General features: G+C 39.0%; 2 protein-coding genes and 1 long non-coding RNA gene across 3 annotated transcripts in view; 2 read left to right on the forward strand and 1 right to left on the reverse strand.

Moving 5' to 3' along the window:
* LOC133486143 (uncharacterized) overlaps positions 1–5,186 on the reverse strand; it is a 34,631-nt gene extending 29,445 nt beyond the window's left edge. Inside the window, exons 1-2 of the long non-coding RNA XR_009790933.1 lie at positions 4,584–5,186; positions 961–1,037 (exon numbers count right to left, since the gene is read on the reverse strand). This is a non-coding gene — a long non-coding RNA (uncharacterized LOC133486143). The remainder of the gene's footprint in view (positions 1–960; positions 1,038–4,583) is intronic.
* Positions 1–5,539, forward strand: part of rhoq (ras homolog family member Q) — a 28,818-nt gene extending 23,279 nt beyond the window's left edge. The window contains exon 6 of the mRNA XM_061790868.1: positions 5,192–5,539. Within this exon, the coding sequence (XP_061646852.1) occupies positions 5,192–5,242 (51 nt within the window). The 3' untranslated portion in view covers positions 5,243–5,539. The remainder of the gene's footprint in view (positions 1–5,191) is intronic.
* A 7,132-nt stretch (positions 5,540–12,671) lies between these two features.
* The window catches only part of socs5b (suppressor of cytokine signaling 5b), a 32,343-nt gene continuing 25,090 nt past the window's right edge, over positions 12,672–19,924 (forward strand). Inside the window, exon 1 of the mRNA XM_061790846.1 lies at positions 12,672–13,215. The gene's annotated coding sequence lies outside the window, so the exon portion shown is untranslated. The remainder of the gene's footprint in view (positions 13,216–19,924) is intronic.

Below are 19,924 nucleotides of genomic sequence, written 5' to 3' on the forward strand. Positions count from 1 at the left end.
CACAAATAGGAACACTATTTGACTGTTGTAATATTACTTGTGCTCAAATATCTAGACAGTCTCACTATTGTTCTGCTGTGGTTCGCACTCCTATTCCCCTTGTCCACTGTCTGTCCCCTCAAACCCTTTTCTGTCCAGCTGCATTTTAAATAAACAGAATAGTTAAAACATTTAAAAATAAGCAGGGGGAGTATTTCACCGGCACCGGCACTCACATCTAGGTCCGAACAAAACTGTTTTATACAGTAACTGAAAACACATCCAAATGGATTCTGCAATTTGTGATGCACTCAGGCTGAAAGATTTTGTAGACTGCACTTTCAGAGGCAGATGCCAAGGTTCTTTCCTACGCTTCACTTCATATTTGTGTTCTGTCAGACTACACATTTACACCTAGTGAGGATAAGCGGTACAGAAAATGAATGGATGGATAGAATTAGAAACCAATATCAGTATCTGTAATGGATAAGATACTGTACATTTGTACTCATTCTCACTTTAAAAAACAAAAATATATGTCTGATATTACACATCGATACCACTTCCCCACCCTGACAAAAATACCTTCCAGACAGATGGAGTAGGGGCCATGTCAGCCGTGTAGAGATACTTCATGGTAAACCAGGATGACAAAACTAGCCGTGACAGAGCACAGAGGAGCCCCAGAAACTCGCTTCTGCAACACCCAGGCAGCAGCCTCTGTTGCCGCCTGATAAACATTTTCATCCATTTTGCTGGACGACTACAAATTATGATCTGCAAAATGGACCCGTCCCATGAGTTGCCATCTGGAAAGCATTGAGTTTCTGACAGACTTCAGTTGTCCTTTTAACAATTTTACTTTAGAAAGCAAATGCCTTGTTTTACAGGCTACGTTTAAGTGAAATGTGTCTGTGTGTGTGTGTGCGCGCGCGCGCGAATAAATAAAGAAATCAATAAATAAACAAAGAAACAGTTTACCTGGGCTGGTGTTAAAGGTGACATCAGCATCAGCCTGGACTGTAGTTAAAGTATCACCATCTACTACTGAAGAGGTCCTGAACAAAAGTACAGAAGCAGAAGATGCTACTCCCCTTATTTTCAATGAGAATATGAAGGCCAGCCTAGAATTTGCACTCAAATTCAGAGACCAACCTAAAAGATATTCTGGGGAAAAGCTTTATGGACTGAGACGAACATTAAGTTGTCTTTCACCTTCTGATGAGGAAGCAAAGTGCTACATATCACTCTTCTGTGCAAACTATGCACACTGGACAACAAAATGGATCAAATCAGACTGATAATGACTCATTGGGGAACAGTAAAACGCTTGTAGTAAGTATGCAGATATTACCAGAAAATCCTCATTAATTTCCCTCATGATACTATCGTTACAATATACTATATAGTACACAGTTGCAATCTATAATTCTTATGAGCCGTATTAGTAATTCTTTTATAACATCAATTTTGTGCAAAATAGATTGTTTCATTAAATAATGTGTTCATTTTTGTAGGGAGTTCCCAAGTATTACGTGGCTAAGGCCCTGTGACATCATCACAAGGCTTTAACATAGAGTCACCTTTCTCATATTCAAAACTTTGCCTCTATGATTTTGAGCAACGTAAGCTTTGCTGTATATGGTACTGCCGTGTTGTTAGTTCAACATTTTCATGCTAGACCTGAGAGCTTTAATTTGGACACATTTTTTCATGACTTTGGTAACATACGTGCAGAAAATATTGTGTGCTCTCTTGGCGGTCAGCTCATATACATGGGCTGACATAAAAAAAAAAAATGATGACCAATTCTTGATTTGTGACAGTCAAGAGGTCACAACAGCAAGCACTTACAGCCGAGGTCATTCAGTACTGTACAGTACACAATAAAGAAATACGAAGAACGGATATGGATCCCTCCTCCGATCCATTTGGACTGAAATGTTTAGTGGACTGTATTTTCAGAGCAATATATTTTTCGCATCCGGCTGACATGAGTGATTTTATACACCGGTATATATCAGATCTTATGGATTTCATAGGATTTCATGAAGAAGAGACTCTCAAACTTCTTTTTGCAGTCTTCCAAGAACAATGGGGTAAGATACATTTCTAAAAATACCTTAAGCTGTCCAAAGTTATGCTGTTAATTAGTACATGAGAATTCAACTAGTTAATTTAGGCTACCAACCGGCAACCACAGTACTTAAAAATATTTGTACATACAGTATTTGTATAGTATCGTTCCATTGTTACGCAATTACATACTGTCAGTAGTTAGTATGATAAATACATAAAACATTTCCTCCAATAGTGGCCTGTAGGAGCTGTGGCACTGGTAATGTAGTGGTACATGCTTCTGTTGGTTGGTTGTGTCAGGAAGAGCATCTGGCGTAAAAACTGCCAAGCAAATCCTCCAAGTTACTCGTTGCAACCTCTAAGTCGAAAGTTGCATACTCTTTTAGAAGCTGTGTCTCATTTGCGCCATCTTCTCCCCTGTTTTCTTCAGGAAAAAATAAAAGAGGTTGTGCCACAAGGTAGCCCTACATAGAGCATGTTTCCACAAGGTATAGTTTAATTCATTAGCTCAAATACTAATACAAATAATAGAACATCATAGCACCCAGACAGTGTAGAACGAGCCGGGGAATTCAACAAAGAAGAAAATGACTTGCAAATTTGTTTAAATTCTCTAGCCATCCTCTACACTCCATCATAATGTGTGGCATGTTTTAACAACTTTTGCTTTTCTTATCCTTTAGTGTTCCCAAACCTGAGAGGTCTTGGTAAAAAACAAACAAAAACAAATATTTATTCAAACGAATTCATGACAACTGGGTTGAAAAAGAAACTTGAAGAAAATTGTTTTAATAATAAAACATACCACAATCAAAATACACATTGGCAGGGTCTAGGATACAAGTAGTGAATTTGTTCCACCTCTAACTTCCCCACATTGATATCAACTAAGAATAGGGTCCAAATGGAGCCTGTTAATGTGAGGCAGTTTCTTCCCATTGTACCACACAAGTAATAATTCTCCGATGTCCAATCAATGGTCACTACTTGAGGAAATATGGTATTTGATGCTGGTATAAAGTGAAAGGATTTGAAATGTTACACAAAATTATATTATCAAAATATAAACTCATATCTGTGATTTTGTAATTGGCTCTCTACAGAGAAGAAGTTTCTCAGTATTAAAGAAACAAAAACATGCATGGATTCTTTCCCATCCTTACAAAATATATCCGAGGCAGAGATTGAGGACCTTTTGCAGAGGCTGTACAAGGATTTGGCAATAGCAAATGTATTACCACGAGAAGTAGTACATAAAACTGGAAAAAAACGGAAGACCATTAACAATTTGGACGATGAAAAAAAATGTGCTGTGAATTTACCACCACATGCCTTGTGCAATTTCAGCACAGATACAGATGTAATGTCAACAGAATGGATATCAAGTGAAGAAGTGAATTTAGGACAAGATGGTGGAGCAATGCCAGATGTAAGGCCGTGCTTGCTGCCACCTATTTCAGTGACATCTTCAAACATGGAAGAGCCTACATCACCACATGTGTCACAAGAGCTTGTTTTCCCACCTAGTCCACCGAGGCAAGAACTTGTTCTCTCTCCTAGTCCACCAAGGCAAGAACTTGTTCTCCCACCTAGTCCACCAAGGCAAGAACTTGTTCTCCCACCTAGTCCACCAAGGCAAGAACTTGTTCTCTTACCTAGTCCACCAAGGCAAGAGTTTGTTCTGCCACATAGTCCACCAAGACAAGAGCTTGTTTTTCTACCTAGTCCACCAAGGCAAGACCTTGTTTTGCCACATAGTCCACCAAGACAAGAGCTTGTTTTTCTACCTAGTCCACCAAGGCAAGAGCTTGTTCTGCCACATAGTCCACCAAGACAAGAGCTTGTTTTTCTACCTAGTCCACCAAGGCAAGAACGTGTTCTTCCACCTAGTCCACCAAAGCAAGAGCTTGTTCTTCCACCTAGTCCACCAAGGAAAAAGCTTGTTCTTCCACCTAGTCCACCGAGGCAAAGGCTTGTTCTTCCACTTTGTCCACCAAGGCAAAAACCTGTTGTCCCAGTTAGTTCACCAAGAAATGTCCAGGAGGACCAGGTGAATGTTGTTGAAAGTGAAGTTATACCACACATGAAAGGATCACATGAGGCCCCCAGGAGGGCTGCAGGGCAATATTTACAGCAGATTCAAAAGGATAAAACACCTGGACCCGAGAAGGCTAAGTGTATGAGCAGGGTAACACTACTAGTGCCTGATAAGTCCAAGATGGGGACATTCGAACCCAAACAAACAGGGCCAGATACCAGGTCCAAACAAATTGAGCTCAAGAACACCAGGGTGTCCCCTTTCACTATACCTCAACGACAAAGACCTGGAAAATCTGAACAAGAGACCAGACCAGCACAGGAGTCCAAGAAACCCAGGCTGGGTTCTAGCCAGGCATCTGGACCAAAGAAATCTGAAAGAACAGAATCACAAAGCAGACGAACAATTCTGGAGACTCCCAGTGTGGTCTCTCGGGTACCATCGGGATTAAAAAGGCCAAAATTATTAGGACACACATCATCCTTACCTGAGGTGAGGAGAACAAGGTTGAGTCTTCACCGCTTATATGGAGAAAGGCCTAAAACCGCTGGGCCAGAAATGAGACCAAAACCTCAGCCAAAACAGCCCTGGAAAAATCCTCTTAGTGATCCTCCAAGAAGGGAAGGACCACCACGGGTTCTCTGGATGGAGAGGGAAAGAGTAAAGCCTGTGCAAAACAAAAAACATTGGAAAATTCCTGCTAACCTCTTGTTTTGATATAAACCAGAACCGATATCTTCTCCAGTCCTCTACAGCCTCCTTTTATTTAATCAAGATGCCACACAACAAAGTTTTTAATCCTTTGTTGTATGAGTCTATTATTATAGTATTTTTTTATTTTTTTTAGTTTTTTACATTTTGTTTATAGTGTATATTTTGAGCCGTTTGTTGTCTTTTTGCATGCTTTTGAGTTGGAATGGTGTCTTATTGACTTCCTGGCAAGTTCCCACCTCAGCCCACGGACTAGCCCATGATGAACATCTCTGCCTAGCCATGTGAGATCCCCTTGGGGTAACACTGGCAGCAGGATACGGTGTGATAACAGTCCTTGTGTGTGTGAGTTACAGTTGATAGCATATGTCCTTGTGCCTACAGGAACTCCAGTGTCAAGGAAGCAATTGCAAGAGGTTGTCAGACTGGAAGTGAGCGGACAAAAGACCTGCTGTGATAACTGGCTACAAAGGATGTTGACAGATTCCATCCCACCTCCCCTTCATGATAAAAAAGACAAAAACTATTTCAACACACCTTTGGCTGACTGGAACCATGATTTTATTAGTAGGACTCAAATTATTTTGTAACATTTAAGTAAGACATTAATATTGGTAATGTGATGTGAAAATAATTTCTGAATTCAAACATTAATATTGGTAATGTGAAATGAAAATAATTACCCTGCCAAGAGAAATGTCATATGTGTAAATAAACTGCTCTTGTGCTCAACCAGCAACCTCAAACCCTCCTTTTGGTTGTGCAGAAAGTACAAATCCAGTATCTGGGCACAGTAATTGTGAAGGACATGAACTTAACACAACTGCCATCTGTAAAAAGGGCCTGTAAAGACCCCTTTTATAAAATTGTTTTTTATACTTCTGTTGCTGTTCAGGATGGTATAACAAAATAGTATTGCACCTTTTTGGATTCTGGTATGGGTGACGATTCCATTATGTACTAAAACAAATTGCTTTTTTACCTGGAGTTGCACCAAAATGCAATATGCTTTACCTTTGCACATGTGCCACTGCTCCACCAAGTAAGAAATTGGTTGGGCCAATATAGTTTTCGTGTAATCCTAACTAACCAAACAAATGGAGATCAAACAATATTGCTTGGCGTAGGTGTACAAAGTCTGTGTAACCCCGAGCAAAGGTGTGGTTGGACTCGAGTCATGAATTTAATGACTTTTGACTCAACTTGAAAATATGGTAAAAGACTTGCAACTCAACTTGGACTTGAACAGCAATGACTTGTGACTTCACTTGGACTTGAACCCCTTGACTTGAGAAGACTTACTACTTAGACAAAAGCACTGAGAAACCAACCCAAGGAGCAGCCGCGGGCGATGAGAAGTCAGCCCCAACACCAAGCAGTCATCCAGCCCGGGGGGCCCGGCCTCAGGAGCACCGCCATACAAGTAAGTGAATGTAAATTTATGAGCACAACTGTACATATATGCAGTCATAAAGGCATTCCTGTCCTACTGGAATGAAAGCCTAGGCTATACCTTTTTTATAACCACTAGGTGGCGGTGGCATTTTGGAATGAAAGTACAGCTTTTTCATAACCACTAGATGGTGGCATACATTTATAAAATGTGAATGTTTTTTCCATTTGCCCCTATATATATGTATAATGCGCATTATTGACTTGACAATTTTGGGGGGCGGGGGGTTGCACATTATACACGAGAAATTACGGTAATTACTACTACCACTACTGAATGCAGCAAGCTTTCAAAGTTCAAAGGACCATGGGACCAAGATTTTAGCATATCAGGAAAAAATAAGGGAAAGAACAAACACAAGAGAGGTGGTAGGGTTTGCTAGGAACTGGGACCCTATGACTAGGACTGCCAGACCAGCTACCAGATGGTAAGATCAACCAAAGAACTTATTAAGGCTATCTAGGGACAGAACTCCAATGTCAAGTCGAGGTTCATCACCATTGCAAATATTAGCTCATATCAGCTGGTTTCACCCATAGTCCGTCCAAAAATCACTTCTAAGTTCAATGAAGATCTGTTCAGGTCCAACCCATACTACACATCCCCGGTGTCGAGTGGAAACCCATGTCTAAATGTGGTCAATTTCCTATTTGTTCACAAATCGATACCATTGGTCATTCCCAAAGTGGTCTGTTTTTAAAAATCTCTGACTAATCTAAAGTGTTGAAAGTGGCTTGCTCTCTTTGACAATGTAATGTTAATGGACTTTTTGTTTTGTTTTCCAGAAAAGTGATGGTTTTGGAGATGCAAGGATTTTGCCCGGTGCCAGCGGTATCTAGTCAATATTCATTCATCCTTCCGTTCCGCTTATCCTCACTCGGGTCGCGGGCATGCTGGAGCCTATCTTCAGGCGAGAGGCAGGGTACACCCTGAAAACCCACGCAGACACGGGGAAAACATGCAAACTCCACACAGGTGGTTTGAACCCCAGTCCTCAGAACTGTGAGGCAGATGTGCCAACCAGTCATCCACTGTGCCGCCACAGTCAGTATTATGTATACATATTAACGAATGTACTACAGTATATACTATTATATTATCCATAACCTCAATTTGCACTCTTAGGTTGATTGAAGACTCTAAAATTGCCCATAGGTGTGAAAGTGAGTGTGAATGGTTATTTGTTTATATGTGCCCTGCGATTGGCTGGCAACCAGTTCAGGGTGTAGCCCTCTTGCCCGAAGATAGCTGGGATAGGCTCCAGCATGCCCGCAACCCTAGTGAGGATAAGCAGCACAGAAAATGGATGGATGGATGGATGTTCAAATGTACCTGTAAAATACTTGGAGCAAATGTACATGGTTGGGATAACATTAATTATTTTGTCTTGAAACTCAAAGAGCTAAATGTGCAATATAGTTATTTTGCATACATATTATTCATAACAATAGATGGTTCATACTCATGCAGTACAGTATAGTAATTCATCATTAATTATATCGAGATACTGGACAGTACCACTGTCAACATGCTACTTCCCACATTGCACTAATTGTGCAAATATTACTGTGACATGAAAATCAATTAAACTCTTAAAATAATAAAAAAATTCAATTAAATTTAAAAAAAGATGCATGTTACTATACGTTAAGTAATAAATCTTTGGACTCAAATGGACCAGGCGATAAATCTTTGGACTAGATTTATTACTTAACGTATACCAAGATACATCTGATTTCCCCCCTCTTTTTTTTAGATTAAGAGTTAAATTTATTTTTATACCACAGTAATATTTGCACAACTTAGTCCAAAGATGTATTACTTAATGTATACCAACATGCATCCGAATCTTTTTTTTTCCTAATTTTTTTTTACCCTCCTCAATGTGGCTTTATTTTTGTTTGTACTCTTTTAGCTGTACATATATTATTAATATGAGTGTATATGTGTAAATATTGCTGCTGTGACAATTTATTCCCTGTTCTATAGATATTCACATTCATCCACTTTGTCAGCATCTGCTGTTGATTCTCATTCGAACGTCATAAAATGTGTGGATTGTGAAATATTTTTCAATACAACTACTTTTACATGCCACAGCTCAAAACTATATATCCCAAATACTGTATATCTTATGGACGATCCATGTGCATCTACTGCTGTGATGGTATAACCTAGTAAGTGACAGCGCTTTCAGAATGTCGTGAAGGGACAACATGTGATCAGGTGGTGGTGCGGGTTTCAGTCCGTTTTGCTGCCACAAGAGGGCAAAAGAGGGCTTAGTCCTACATTGCTGAGACATACAGTAAACTGTCCTTTCAAAGGCATGAAGATCCACACACAGCAACCTAGTTGTTCATAATTACTGCTCCTTAATTTAAAAAATAAAATAAAATAAAAAATCATTGAAAGTAATTTAACAAATATTTTTTTTTAAATCATTGAAAGTGAAACTTATTTCTCACTAGCAGAAATTCATTGCCAGATTAAGAAACTATAGTAGTCTTGCTCTAATGAAGCAAATCAAATAGTGTAAAGGGTTATGTATATACACAGCACTGGGCAAACGTTGTAATGACTAACAATGCCTTCATCTAGTCTGTTCTAGGTGTAAGCCTGAATCTTGAATTGCCAGAACAAAGAAAGTCTTGTCTGCCTGGCAGTATTCTTTTTCTGATTTTCAAGTTTTTGTGTACAGGTATTTGGATTTTTAATTTTATTTTATTGATTTTTTTTTTTTGCACAGAAAATGTACAGTAAATGTACATATAGTACAGTTTTTTTAAATCACAAGTTTGAACTCTATTCCAGGATGACTAATGTTACACATACACCTCTCAAGGCTCTCATTGCAACTTGTCATGTGCAAATTAAATAAACACTTCAGGGAAATGAGGTTTCGTTGAAGTGTTTATGAAGTGTCTGTGGAAGATGGTGACTCACACTGCGTAATTTTTCTAACTTGCGAGGCAGATGTGTACACCACTAATACACACCATGCAGCCCAATCATAAATATATTGTTCAATTAATACCTCTCTGACAGTTTCAAAATTTGCATTTTAGTTGTTGAAAAATACAGCTTTTGGGGATTTCATTATATTGCAAATGTAGGTGTAATACTGTAATTTCTGAGTGATGTGGTGGTATCTATCTTTGAAATAAAATTATTACCTTCCCTTTCCTAAATCTTATATGCACCAGTTAATATTTGACTGGCTTCTTATTTTATGGATGCTGAACAACATTCAGATATGTATTTTTATTCGTATTCTTCTGCAACCCAGGCGGCACGGTGGACGACTGGTTAGAGCGTCTGCCTCACAGTTCTGAGGTCTGGGGTTCAATCCCCGGCCCTGCCTGTGTGGAGTTTGCATGTTCTCCCTGTGCCTGCGTGGGTTTTCTCCGGGCACTCCGGTTTCTTCCCACATCCCCAAAACATGCATGGTAGGTTAATTGACAACTCTAAATTGCCCGTAGGTGTGAATGTGAGTGCGAATGGTTGCTTGTTTATAGTATATGTGCCCTGTGATTGGCTGGCGACCAGTTCAGGGTATACCCCGCCTCCTGCCCGATGATAGCTGGGATAGGCTCCAGCACGCCCGCAACCCTAGTGAGGAGAAGCGGCTCAGAAAATGGATGTATGGATGGATTCTACTGCAACATTTCGCAACTGACTCAAACCATTCAAACTCACTTTCCATTACCAAAAATTCCCACTTTCCCACACACAAACAATTCAAGTGAATGAGACATTCAACAAAAAACATTCCCCATCTTTCCCATTCCAAATTCAGTTCATTCAGCACATCAATATCAACATTCAATATCAATATCAACATTTTTTAACCAATTAAAATCATTCCAACTTCAAATAATCAGCTCATTTAGAACATCTTGGGAACTATTTAACACATTTCAAAAATCCCCCCACCCCCAAAATAAATAAATAAATACAAATAACAGCTATTTAACCTCCTCCTTCCACATTTCTTGGACGATTTAAACCATTCCAACTTAAAAATATTAAGCTGATTCTGGACATCATGGGAACTACTTACCACATTCCTAAACTTTATACATTTTCAAACCTTCCCAAATTACGAGATATTTTACACATTTACCTTCTAATTCTTGACCGATTCAAACCATTCCTACTTGAGATTTTTCAGCTCAGAACATCTTGGGAATTAATTATTACAATATTGAACTGTGTCAGGCAGTGTCCCTCACAATTGAAATTTAGATTTTTGGGGGTCGATAATGAGTGAAAGTAGTTAAGTTAGATACATTTGAATGAGCCTGTTTTGTTAAAATGAATCTGTAATAGATCTGGAATAGGTATTGTCAGCGACAAAAGTGTGTCCATTCATTTCCGTCTATTAAACTGCTCATCCTTTTAAAATATTTATTGCATTACCAATGGCGATAAGACCTTTGGAAAGGAATTGGCCACCTGGCGATGCCCAGTAAGCAACTCGCCATTAACGCCGTGTTATGCAATTTTAATCAATAACATTGTAATTAATTAGCGATCTTATAGCATATTAAATTAGCGATTGAACATGATTTCGGGTTGGTGTTGTGTGGTGGTTGCACAACGGTATACAGTACGATGGCATTATAAGTAGTGACGTGCGGTGAGGTTCATGATTGGTGAGGCACTCAACGTGACTCGCTTCCTTTCCAATTGAACAGGAAATATGAAAATTCAGCTATTTTAATGATGAAATCATTTAAATTATTGGATTGAAAAAGAAAATCGATGTAAAGCATGGACCATAGAACTAAATTGGAACAATTTAATGTAATTATAAGGTTTTATTTACTATTCACATGCAGTGGAAAGGAAAGACCACCAGGGGGCAGTGAGGCTCTGTCTCACTTGCCTACCCTTGACTGCACGTCACTGGATGGCATTATAAGGTATGATACCATGATTTGGCCTCCATAAAGCGAGTATATGTGATGTTTTTTTTTTTTTTTTTTTTGAGTAAATACTTCGTAGATCTAAGTTAACAGCAGGTGATAAAAATATATGCACGAATAAAATATAACAAAGTTTTGAGATCTTGGCTTTAGTTCCCTTTAAGAAATATTTGACATCCTGCATTGACCTCCTCCTTCCACGTCTCTTAATTAACCGATTCAAACCATTCCAACTTCAAAATATTCCGCTCATTAAGGACATCTTAGGTGAGGCTTGGACTCCGCCAAGGCTGTCCTTTGTCACCGATTCTGTTCATAACCTTTATGGACAGAATCTCTAGGTGCAGCCGAGGCTTAGAGGGGGTCAGGTTTGGTGGCCTCAGTATTGCATCTCTGCTTTTTGCAGATGATGTGGTTCTGTTGGCTTCATCAAGCCGTGATCGCCAACTTTCACTGGAGCGGTTCGCACCCGAGTGTGAAGCGGTTGGGATGAAAATTAGCACCTCCAAATCTGAGACCATGGTTCTCAGTCGTAAAAGGGTGGAGTACCCTCTCCGGGTCGGGGATGAGATCCTGCCCAAAGTGGAGGAGTTCAAATATCTTGGGGTCTTGTTTACGAGTGAGGGAAGAATGTAAAGGGAGATCCACAGGAGGATTGGTGCAGCGTCTGCAGTGATGCGGACTTTGCATCGGTCCATTGTGGTGAAGAAGGAGCTAAGCCGAAAGGCGAAGCGCTCTATTTACCGGTCGATCTACGTTCCTACCCTCACCTTTGGTCACGAGCTGTGGGTCCGGATACAAGCGGCCGAATTGAGTTTCCTCCGCTGGGTGTCCGGGCTCTCCCTTAGAGATAGGGTGAGAAGCTCGGTCATCCGGGAGTAGAGCCGCTGCTCCTCCACATTGAGAGGAGCCAGATGAGGTGGCTCGGGCATCTGTTTAGGATGCCTCCTCGACGCCTCCCTGGTGAGGTGTTCTGGGCTCGTCCCACCGGGAGGAGACCCCGGGGACGACCCAGGACACGCTGGAGAGACTACATCTCTCGGCTTGCCTGGGAATGTCTCGGGATGCCCTCGGAAGAACTGGAGGAAGTGCCTGGGGAGAGGGAAGTCTGGGCTTCCCTGCTAAAGCTACTGCCCCCGCGACCCGACCTCGGATAAGCGGAAGAAAATGAATGAATGAATGAATGAATAAGGACATGTTAGGAACTACTTATCATATACCCCCAAAAATCTGAGTAAAATTCCCAAGTAAAGAGACAACTTTAGACATTTATGTCCTCCTTGCACCTTTCTCAACCGATTCAAACCATTCCAACAAGTCTCACATGCTACATTACTAATCAATTAATTCCATGGCATTTTATTTCTTAAATATGATTCAGATATTGTGACTAATGTGCCCGTATTTGCATGAGGCGTTGAATGTCCAATCCTGTACTGTAAATGTTCTTACCTGGGTGACGTCATTGTGAGTGCTCTTGTGTGTGTGTGTGTGAGCATCATTGCAACGGTCCACGTTTCCAAGAAGCTGCCAGCGACTTGCTCCATCCTGGTCTCTGTGCTCATTGGTGGCATGGGACGCCCATCACTAGGAGACGGCTGCGGGGCTTTCCCTATCCGCGTCCCCAGTCGGAAGTGGAGTTGCCTCCCCTGTTCTCCATTGGACCACCACGCCGCCAGTCGTGCAGCTGAAGCGAACGAGCGCTCCCCGGCTCTCGGGGCTCCGAGAACGCCGTCATATTGGCTGCTGGAGGCTGCAGCTACTAGCTCGTTGGCGTAGAAGGCTCCCTACTCCTATGTAGAACAGGAGTCGGTGGCTGTAATTTGATTACGCCTTTCAAATGATTTGAACAGTAGCTGCCAAATGTTTTGAGATCTAGGGATGACACCATGAAGGATCGTCGGACCTTATGCGCCTTTGTCCGACGCTGTGGTGAGCCAAAAGGATATATGCCTGCTCTCGTTCAATAGCCATTTTTTTGCAGACAAAGAAGGCTGTTGAATAGGGCTCTCCAAAAAGGCACAAGGGTAAGCCATATTTCGACAAAACACACCATTACCATATGAAGCATATTCCATCTGTCCGTACGTTTACAGCTACATGTTTCAATTTGCCTCATTTGTAGACAATTTGCTCTGGATTTTGTTTTGAACGCTAACCATGCTAACCCACTAGCTGCGTGGCTATGTTCAGCGCTAGCTCGGAACTAGCGTCCCTGTCTGTGGAATGCTAACAGTTAGCGTTCTGGGGTAATTGTTTCACCTAATTGCAAACATTTTGTTCGCTACGTCCGAACATATTCTTGGTCTGACCGGCGTCTTCGTATCAGCTTGGCAAGTCTAGAGCAATAATGGCGTTTGTGTAGCTGCGTTTGTCGGCGAATGTTAGCAAGAATGTAATCTTGGCTAGGATTAGAGAAAAGAAGAAGACGTCCTCCAGAAATTAAAGATACCGCAACTGTAATTAGATGCCGAAACAAAGTTACATTCACATCGGACATGTTATTGTCACTAATGAGGCAGCTCGTGTGGTTTGGAACCTTACTTGCTCCGACAAGTAATCTAAAAGCTAATAAATATATTGGTACGCAATTTTAAAACACACGCGAAAGCTGATCAAAAATAGAGTCGGTTTTCATAATTACTTATTTTACCCAGCTTTGGTTTTACAAATCATATTTGACTGAAATTCTAAATCAACTGTTTAAACTTATATCGAGTCATAGCTGCTGGCTTTCTGTTTTAATTAGTCTGTACACGAACACGGTTCTGTCCAAACGCAAGCAATATTAAGTCATAATTCTGTTGAGTAGTGGATATTGTACACAATTTCTGTCTTTTTTTTTTTGCCTCGAAATATATTTTGAGCTTTAGCTTGTAAAGCGATTATCCCCCCCACCCTCTAATTAAATTGCTGGGATTCAAGCGATCACAAGAACAAACGTTCAAATATCTTAGCATGTGAGGCATATCTTCTCCACTCTGCTTCTCCGTTCATCATGCCTTGCCAAGAGCCATGTCAGAGATCAGTTTTATCCCAGGAGAATGGGTGTGTTGGCCTGCCAGAAAGCCAAATTTGCCGAGTTCTATTCCACAAAGTTGCAAGATGTATGTTTCTCGCATGAACACGAAAATGTAATAATGCATGAAAATGTAACATTGCATGAAATTGACACATACTTGATACACCATTTGGTCTTGGTTCAGTTGTTAGTTTGTGCTGTCAACTTTAAGTGACTAAAAGTGACAATGTTCAATCAGATCAAACTGCCCAAAATGCACATGGGTAAGATTATGAGCCTATAAATCTTGTATTTAAGTTTTCAAGCATCATTTTCAACTTAGTCTTATTCATTAAATTGCTGACTGGAATGGATTTGACAATTTGGATCATCAATTTCCCATATGTAATGTGTCTTAAGACTCTTATCGACTTGTTCATAGGCTGTATTTTTAACTTGCTGAGTAGTAGCACATAACGACTTGGATGGAAAACCTTTAAGTACCCGATATACAGTAGTTTGAGGGATTTTCCGGGCTTTTTCAGAACCTTTCTAATTTGGTCTAAGTAACACATACTTTGGGTGTGCCCCTTATGATTTAATTTGCAAATGTGAGTTTATCCTTTGTTTTATTTTTGTTAACCTAAAAACGTATTTATTTATTTATTTTTATTTATTTTTTTTAAATTATTAAGATGGAAAATTGTAGTAGTTCAACTACCTAGTTAATATGTTGTTACTACTGTCCCACAACTTTAATGCTAAAAAGCTGTGGAGACCATAAAGATAAAAGCAGTTTGTGTATTCTGACAATGATGGTCCCACAGTGATTCTATTTGCTGTGACACATTTTACTCAGTCCTTTGGCCAGCTTCAAGCCCCCATTAAGCATTTCCTTAGCAACATGGCTAGAGTAAGACAAAAATTCAAATGTATTCTGGTCTGACTATTCTTATTCATGCCACATGGTCACAAATCAGATATCTGTTTGACCACATGCAAGGTAAATTCAGATTTCAGTTAAAAAGAAAATCCAGTCATGAAGTCCTTACAATGTAGTCTGTTACACTATGATGAAAAAAGACTGTGAGATGAAATGTGAAAGTTTCACATTTCAATCATGACAAATTATCAGTTAACACAATATTACATTTTTTTTTTTTTAATAAACCAAATAGAAACACATTGAAATGTACTTTTTGACATGAGAAATTGTAAATGGGACCACCCAAAGGGAATTTGCAAACCCTAGAAAATGTTAGTTTAGTCAAATACAAATATTTGACTAAATATTGAAACATACAAATATTACATTATACAAATATTTTAAATATCTTACTCATGAATTGAAGTTGCCAATATTCAAGCTTTTAAATGATTTTTTTGCTTGATGGTCCAGACCAACTTTTTCTGCTACTGAAGGGCCGTAGTCACGGATACCACGACTTGGGGGATAATTTGCCGTTTTCCCTACGTTGTACGACTGAGTAGACACAGATTCTGGTTGTGGTTTTCTCCATAGTTACACTTAAGATGATGCGGCAGTCGAACCAGCCAGCACCATTCACTTGCAGTCTGGACACAGAGGGGGTGAACATCTCTTGCGATGACCACATCCGTGAGATAGTCTCACAGAGTTTACAAAAATCTCAAATAACACCAGTATAAGTTTCAACATTTTTAATTTGTTGCTTTTATTATTATTATTTTTTAAAAAGAGTCACTAATTTGGCAACACTGTGAAATGCTCTTAAAGGGGCGTTGAGTTTTTGACTACACAGCTAGTAAACGATTCATGTGACTGGCAAAACATGATTAATTATGTAGCCCTCTAAACATATTAACCTAACCTGTCATCTTTTATTTTAGTGCATCTTAGTTGGCTGGTTGAATCTGATTATCAGTAATGTAACTTCAGTTTCCTTTTCCATGCAGGTCAAAATTATTCCTGCTTTCAGGTCAGAGTGAGTTATCTACTTTATATAATAATCCTGTTTGTGTGTGGATGTGTCAGTCGGTGTTGTTAGACTGATGATTCAAATAGAACTGTGTCACCAAAATTTGGTAATTTCACTTGGGGCTTACAAGGTAAGCAATGTTGTGGCTTTGTTTGCGAAATTTAGTGATGAGTTTTTAATCCTGATTTTTCATTTCTAAATAATCAGATTTAATCGACTTTCTGTATTTACTATGGTTGAAAACATCCATCCATCCATGTTCTGCATCCATGTTGTTAGTTTTTTTTCAAAGAATTATTCTGAAGTTAAGCCCTTTATTTGAACACGTAATCCTTTTTAAATTTAGTTGCTCTTATTTTGAAATTCACAGCCCTGCTTTTATTTAGTAAATTAGAAAACACACAGTTGTGCTCATATGTTTGATGACCGAGGCAGAATTTGTAAGATGGGTGCAATTCTTTAAAGAATACACAAAGGACCAGGCAAAACACATTTAATTTTATTTTAATGTGATTCATATTAAACGGTCAAGCATTTCAGAAAAGCATTATCATTAAACAAAACATAACAAAATATATGATGATGGTTGTTCAGTCATAAGTCATATTTATAAAAAAAAAGAAAAACAAAAAATCACAAATTCTGCCAGAGTATGTAAACTTATGAGTACAACTGTACATATATGCAGTCATACGTACGCCTGTCATATTGGAATGAAAGTGTAGGCTACGTTTTTTTTATAACCACTAGGTGGCGGTGGCATTGCAATGAAAGTGTACAGCTTTTTCATAATCCCTAGACGGCGTCATACATTTATAAAATGTGAATTCCCCCCCATTTACCCCTATACCCATGTATAATGCACACTATTGACTTGATTTTTTTTTTTGGGGGGGGGGGAAATGTACATTATACATGAGAAATTACGGTACATTAAAATAATTATTGAAGCTAAAATTTACTAAAGATTATGATTGAGTGATGATTATGTTATGCAATTGAATGGTATGTAGAATTGTTTTTATTTTATTACATAATATACTGCAATAACTGTCCTGCGGTTATGTTCTTGACATAAAAATATGATCATGAATATGATCTGATTATGCTTAGAGGATATACAGTGGGAAATCACTTTACAAACTTAATTTTTTGGGGAAATATTGTCTTGGTTGAGTAAAATTTTGGTCCACGAATAGTCTTGGCCTGGGCATGGAATGCTCTGTTGGGCTTTTTCTCAGCAAGTGTAAACACCATTTCCTCAGTGTGTTGTGTCTTGCAGGTATCTTTTTTTTGGGGGGGGGGCTCAAAATTAGCTCTCAGTATGGCTCCAAATAACCTGCGAACGATAGTGTTATTAGGAAGGCTAAATTTATTACTGTTGGAAAAACAATTAGTAATAGAAGTAAATGTTGAACCTGAGAATTGTGTAGCATGATATTTTGTTTGAGCATTGTCATCGCGATGTACATGTGTGCAACGGTCACATCGCAGGGTTAGCTGTGATGTTGGTGTTCTGTTAATATGAAGGGAATCAACTGTAATATTAAAAGTGACCAGAAGAGGGACCTGTTTGGACATGGATGGATAAAATGTGAAAATTTCAAACATTTTAAAGCTTTTTTAAAAAATACAATAACTTTGTACTGTACTAGGTGTTTTAGGCCATGAAAAAACCCCTACAAAACAATTTTTGGGTGCATACGGTGTCAAAAAAAAACAAACTCCTGTTTTGTCCATTCAATCAAGGTTCCACTGTATAAGAATATTTGTATCATTTAGACAGCCAGAGCTGCGAGGAATGCAAAGATGTGTCCTTTCGCCATCGTTCGTATCATACTGTATTGCGTGTTTTTGGTTGCACATTAAGAACCAAAGTCAGGCTTTTGTTTTAATTCCTCTTTATATAAAAAAAAAAAAAAAAAATCACCATTCAAGCAACACGTTTTTTTTCTTGTTTTTGAGCTCGTAGGGTGAAAGCTGCAGCTTGCTACTAGTTTGAACTGAATAGGTGGCAACAATGGGGAAATGAAATCCGGGAACTATGAACTTGTTAGTTTTTGGACCAGTGAACTTGGTTCAAAATTTTGAATAATGAACTGAAATAGGTAATTTTTTGGAATGATGAACTGAAATAGTTCATTATTTGGAATGATGAACTGAACTTTGAACTAGTTTGTGTAGAAAATGAACTTTCACAACACATTTCACATTGCAATATATATCGCATGTTGAAAAAAAAAAATCGTCCCCCCCCCAATATCGTGCAGCCCAAGAATGGTGTTCACGTTTGTGACCTTGTTGTGCAATTTGGCAACAACAGTCGCCTCTCTCTTACGTCATCCTTACCCCTCACTCTCAAGGCCCGTAGTGATGTCCCAATCCAACTTTTTAACTTCTGTTACTTCCGATATCAATATCGGTCCGATCCAGTATCATCAATAATCATACATACTTATTTTGTAGAATGGAATGTTAGAAAAGGCTTGATCAAGTGATATTACTCAGAGAACGGTAATCAGCAACAGTCGCTATGAGGAAAAATGCACCCATTTGTTATTAACCAGTGGGTTACATGAAATAACTTTAAAAATAAGAATGTACTACAATTGAATAAAATAAATAAAATTTATACTACAAAATCCTGAAAAATTAATTCAGTAAAACCAATAACAAAATATACAATTCAATTGCAACATAACCACTGCTGAACTTAAACATAAGCATATTTTACATTTGAACAAATTAAGTAAAGAACACAATTCAGTTATTTTTTTACTCAGTATATGGTGGGAACGGCATTTGCTGCCGCCACATGTGCGGCAACACACTTGAACTTCTTGATGCATCTGGGTTTCATTGACAATATTGTGGCGGCTAGGAATCATGTAGTGAGGATCGAGGTGCATAGCTGTCTGTGTGTGCGCCTTCATTGTTGGGATAGCTTTTCCTGCTGTGCATGTCTTGACCTCTAAGGGGCAGTGTGGTACATGCAGTGTGATACACACTTGGAGTAACAAAGAAAGTGGAAGAAGTCACGATCGAATATTGTTAATACAACTCTTTTTTTCACAGAGTTTGAAGAATATATGCCAGAGTATTGTTATACTACATGTTTGTATGCCATTTGTGTATCAGTATTCATTATTTTCAGAGATGTGCCGCGACTTCAGTATTAGCTTGTTTATTGTTTATCAGTTTATTTTTGAAAGGGGACAATGCAATTTCATAAAACACATGAAGTACACATGGTTAAAAAAGCCAGAATTAGCCAGAAGGCTAGTTTTCATCTGTAGTCCCCTGGCCATGATGTAAAAAAGCAGTAAAATACATCTACAAGACAATCTAATACAGGATACATAATCAAACTATACTATTAAGAGAGAATAAAACCATAATTTTTTTTTGATCATAACAAAAAGACAACATAACATACTTGTCTTTTAGTGTTGGCAGCTATAGGTGTTAACTAGCCACATTTTCAGTTTTTTTGTGAAGGCCTTGTATGTTGTAAGCAGTTTAACCTCCTCAGGTACTGAGTTCCACTCACCAGCGCTCCTCACTGACCAGGCTGACTTACTGAAAGTGCTCCTGCGCAGAGGAATGAGACAGTCACCTCTGACAGAGCCTCGAGTGACACGCTCAGAGCTGTTTCTTTGGCTGATGAACTCAGCCAGAGGAGCTGGGGCCAAATCATGCAGTACTTTATAAATCAAATTTAAATCTGCAAATATGTGAAGACTGTCCCAGTTTAAAAGACTGTATTTTTTTTAAATT

The sequence above is a fragment of the Phyllopteryx taeniolatus genome, chromosome 11, assembly GCF_024500385.1.
Source record: "Phyllopteryx taeniolatus isolate TA_2022b chromosome 11, UOR_Ptae_1.2, whole genome shotgun sequence".
Classification (NCBI taxonomy): Eukaryota; Metazoa; Chordata; class Actinopteri; order Syngnathiformes; family Syngnathidae; genus Phyllopteryx; species Phyllopteryx taeniolatus.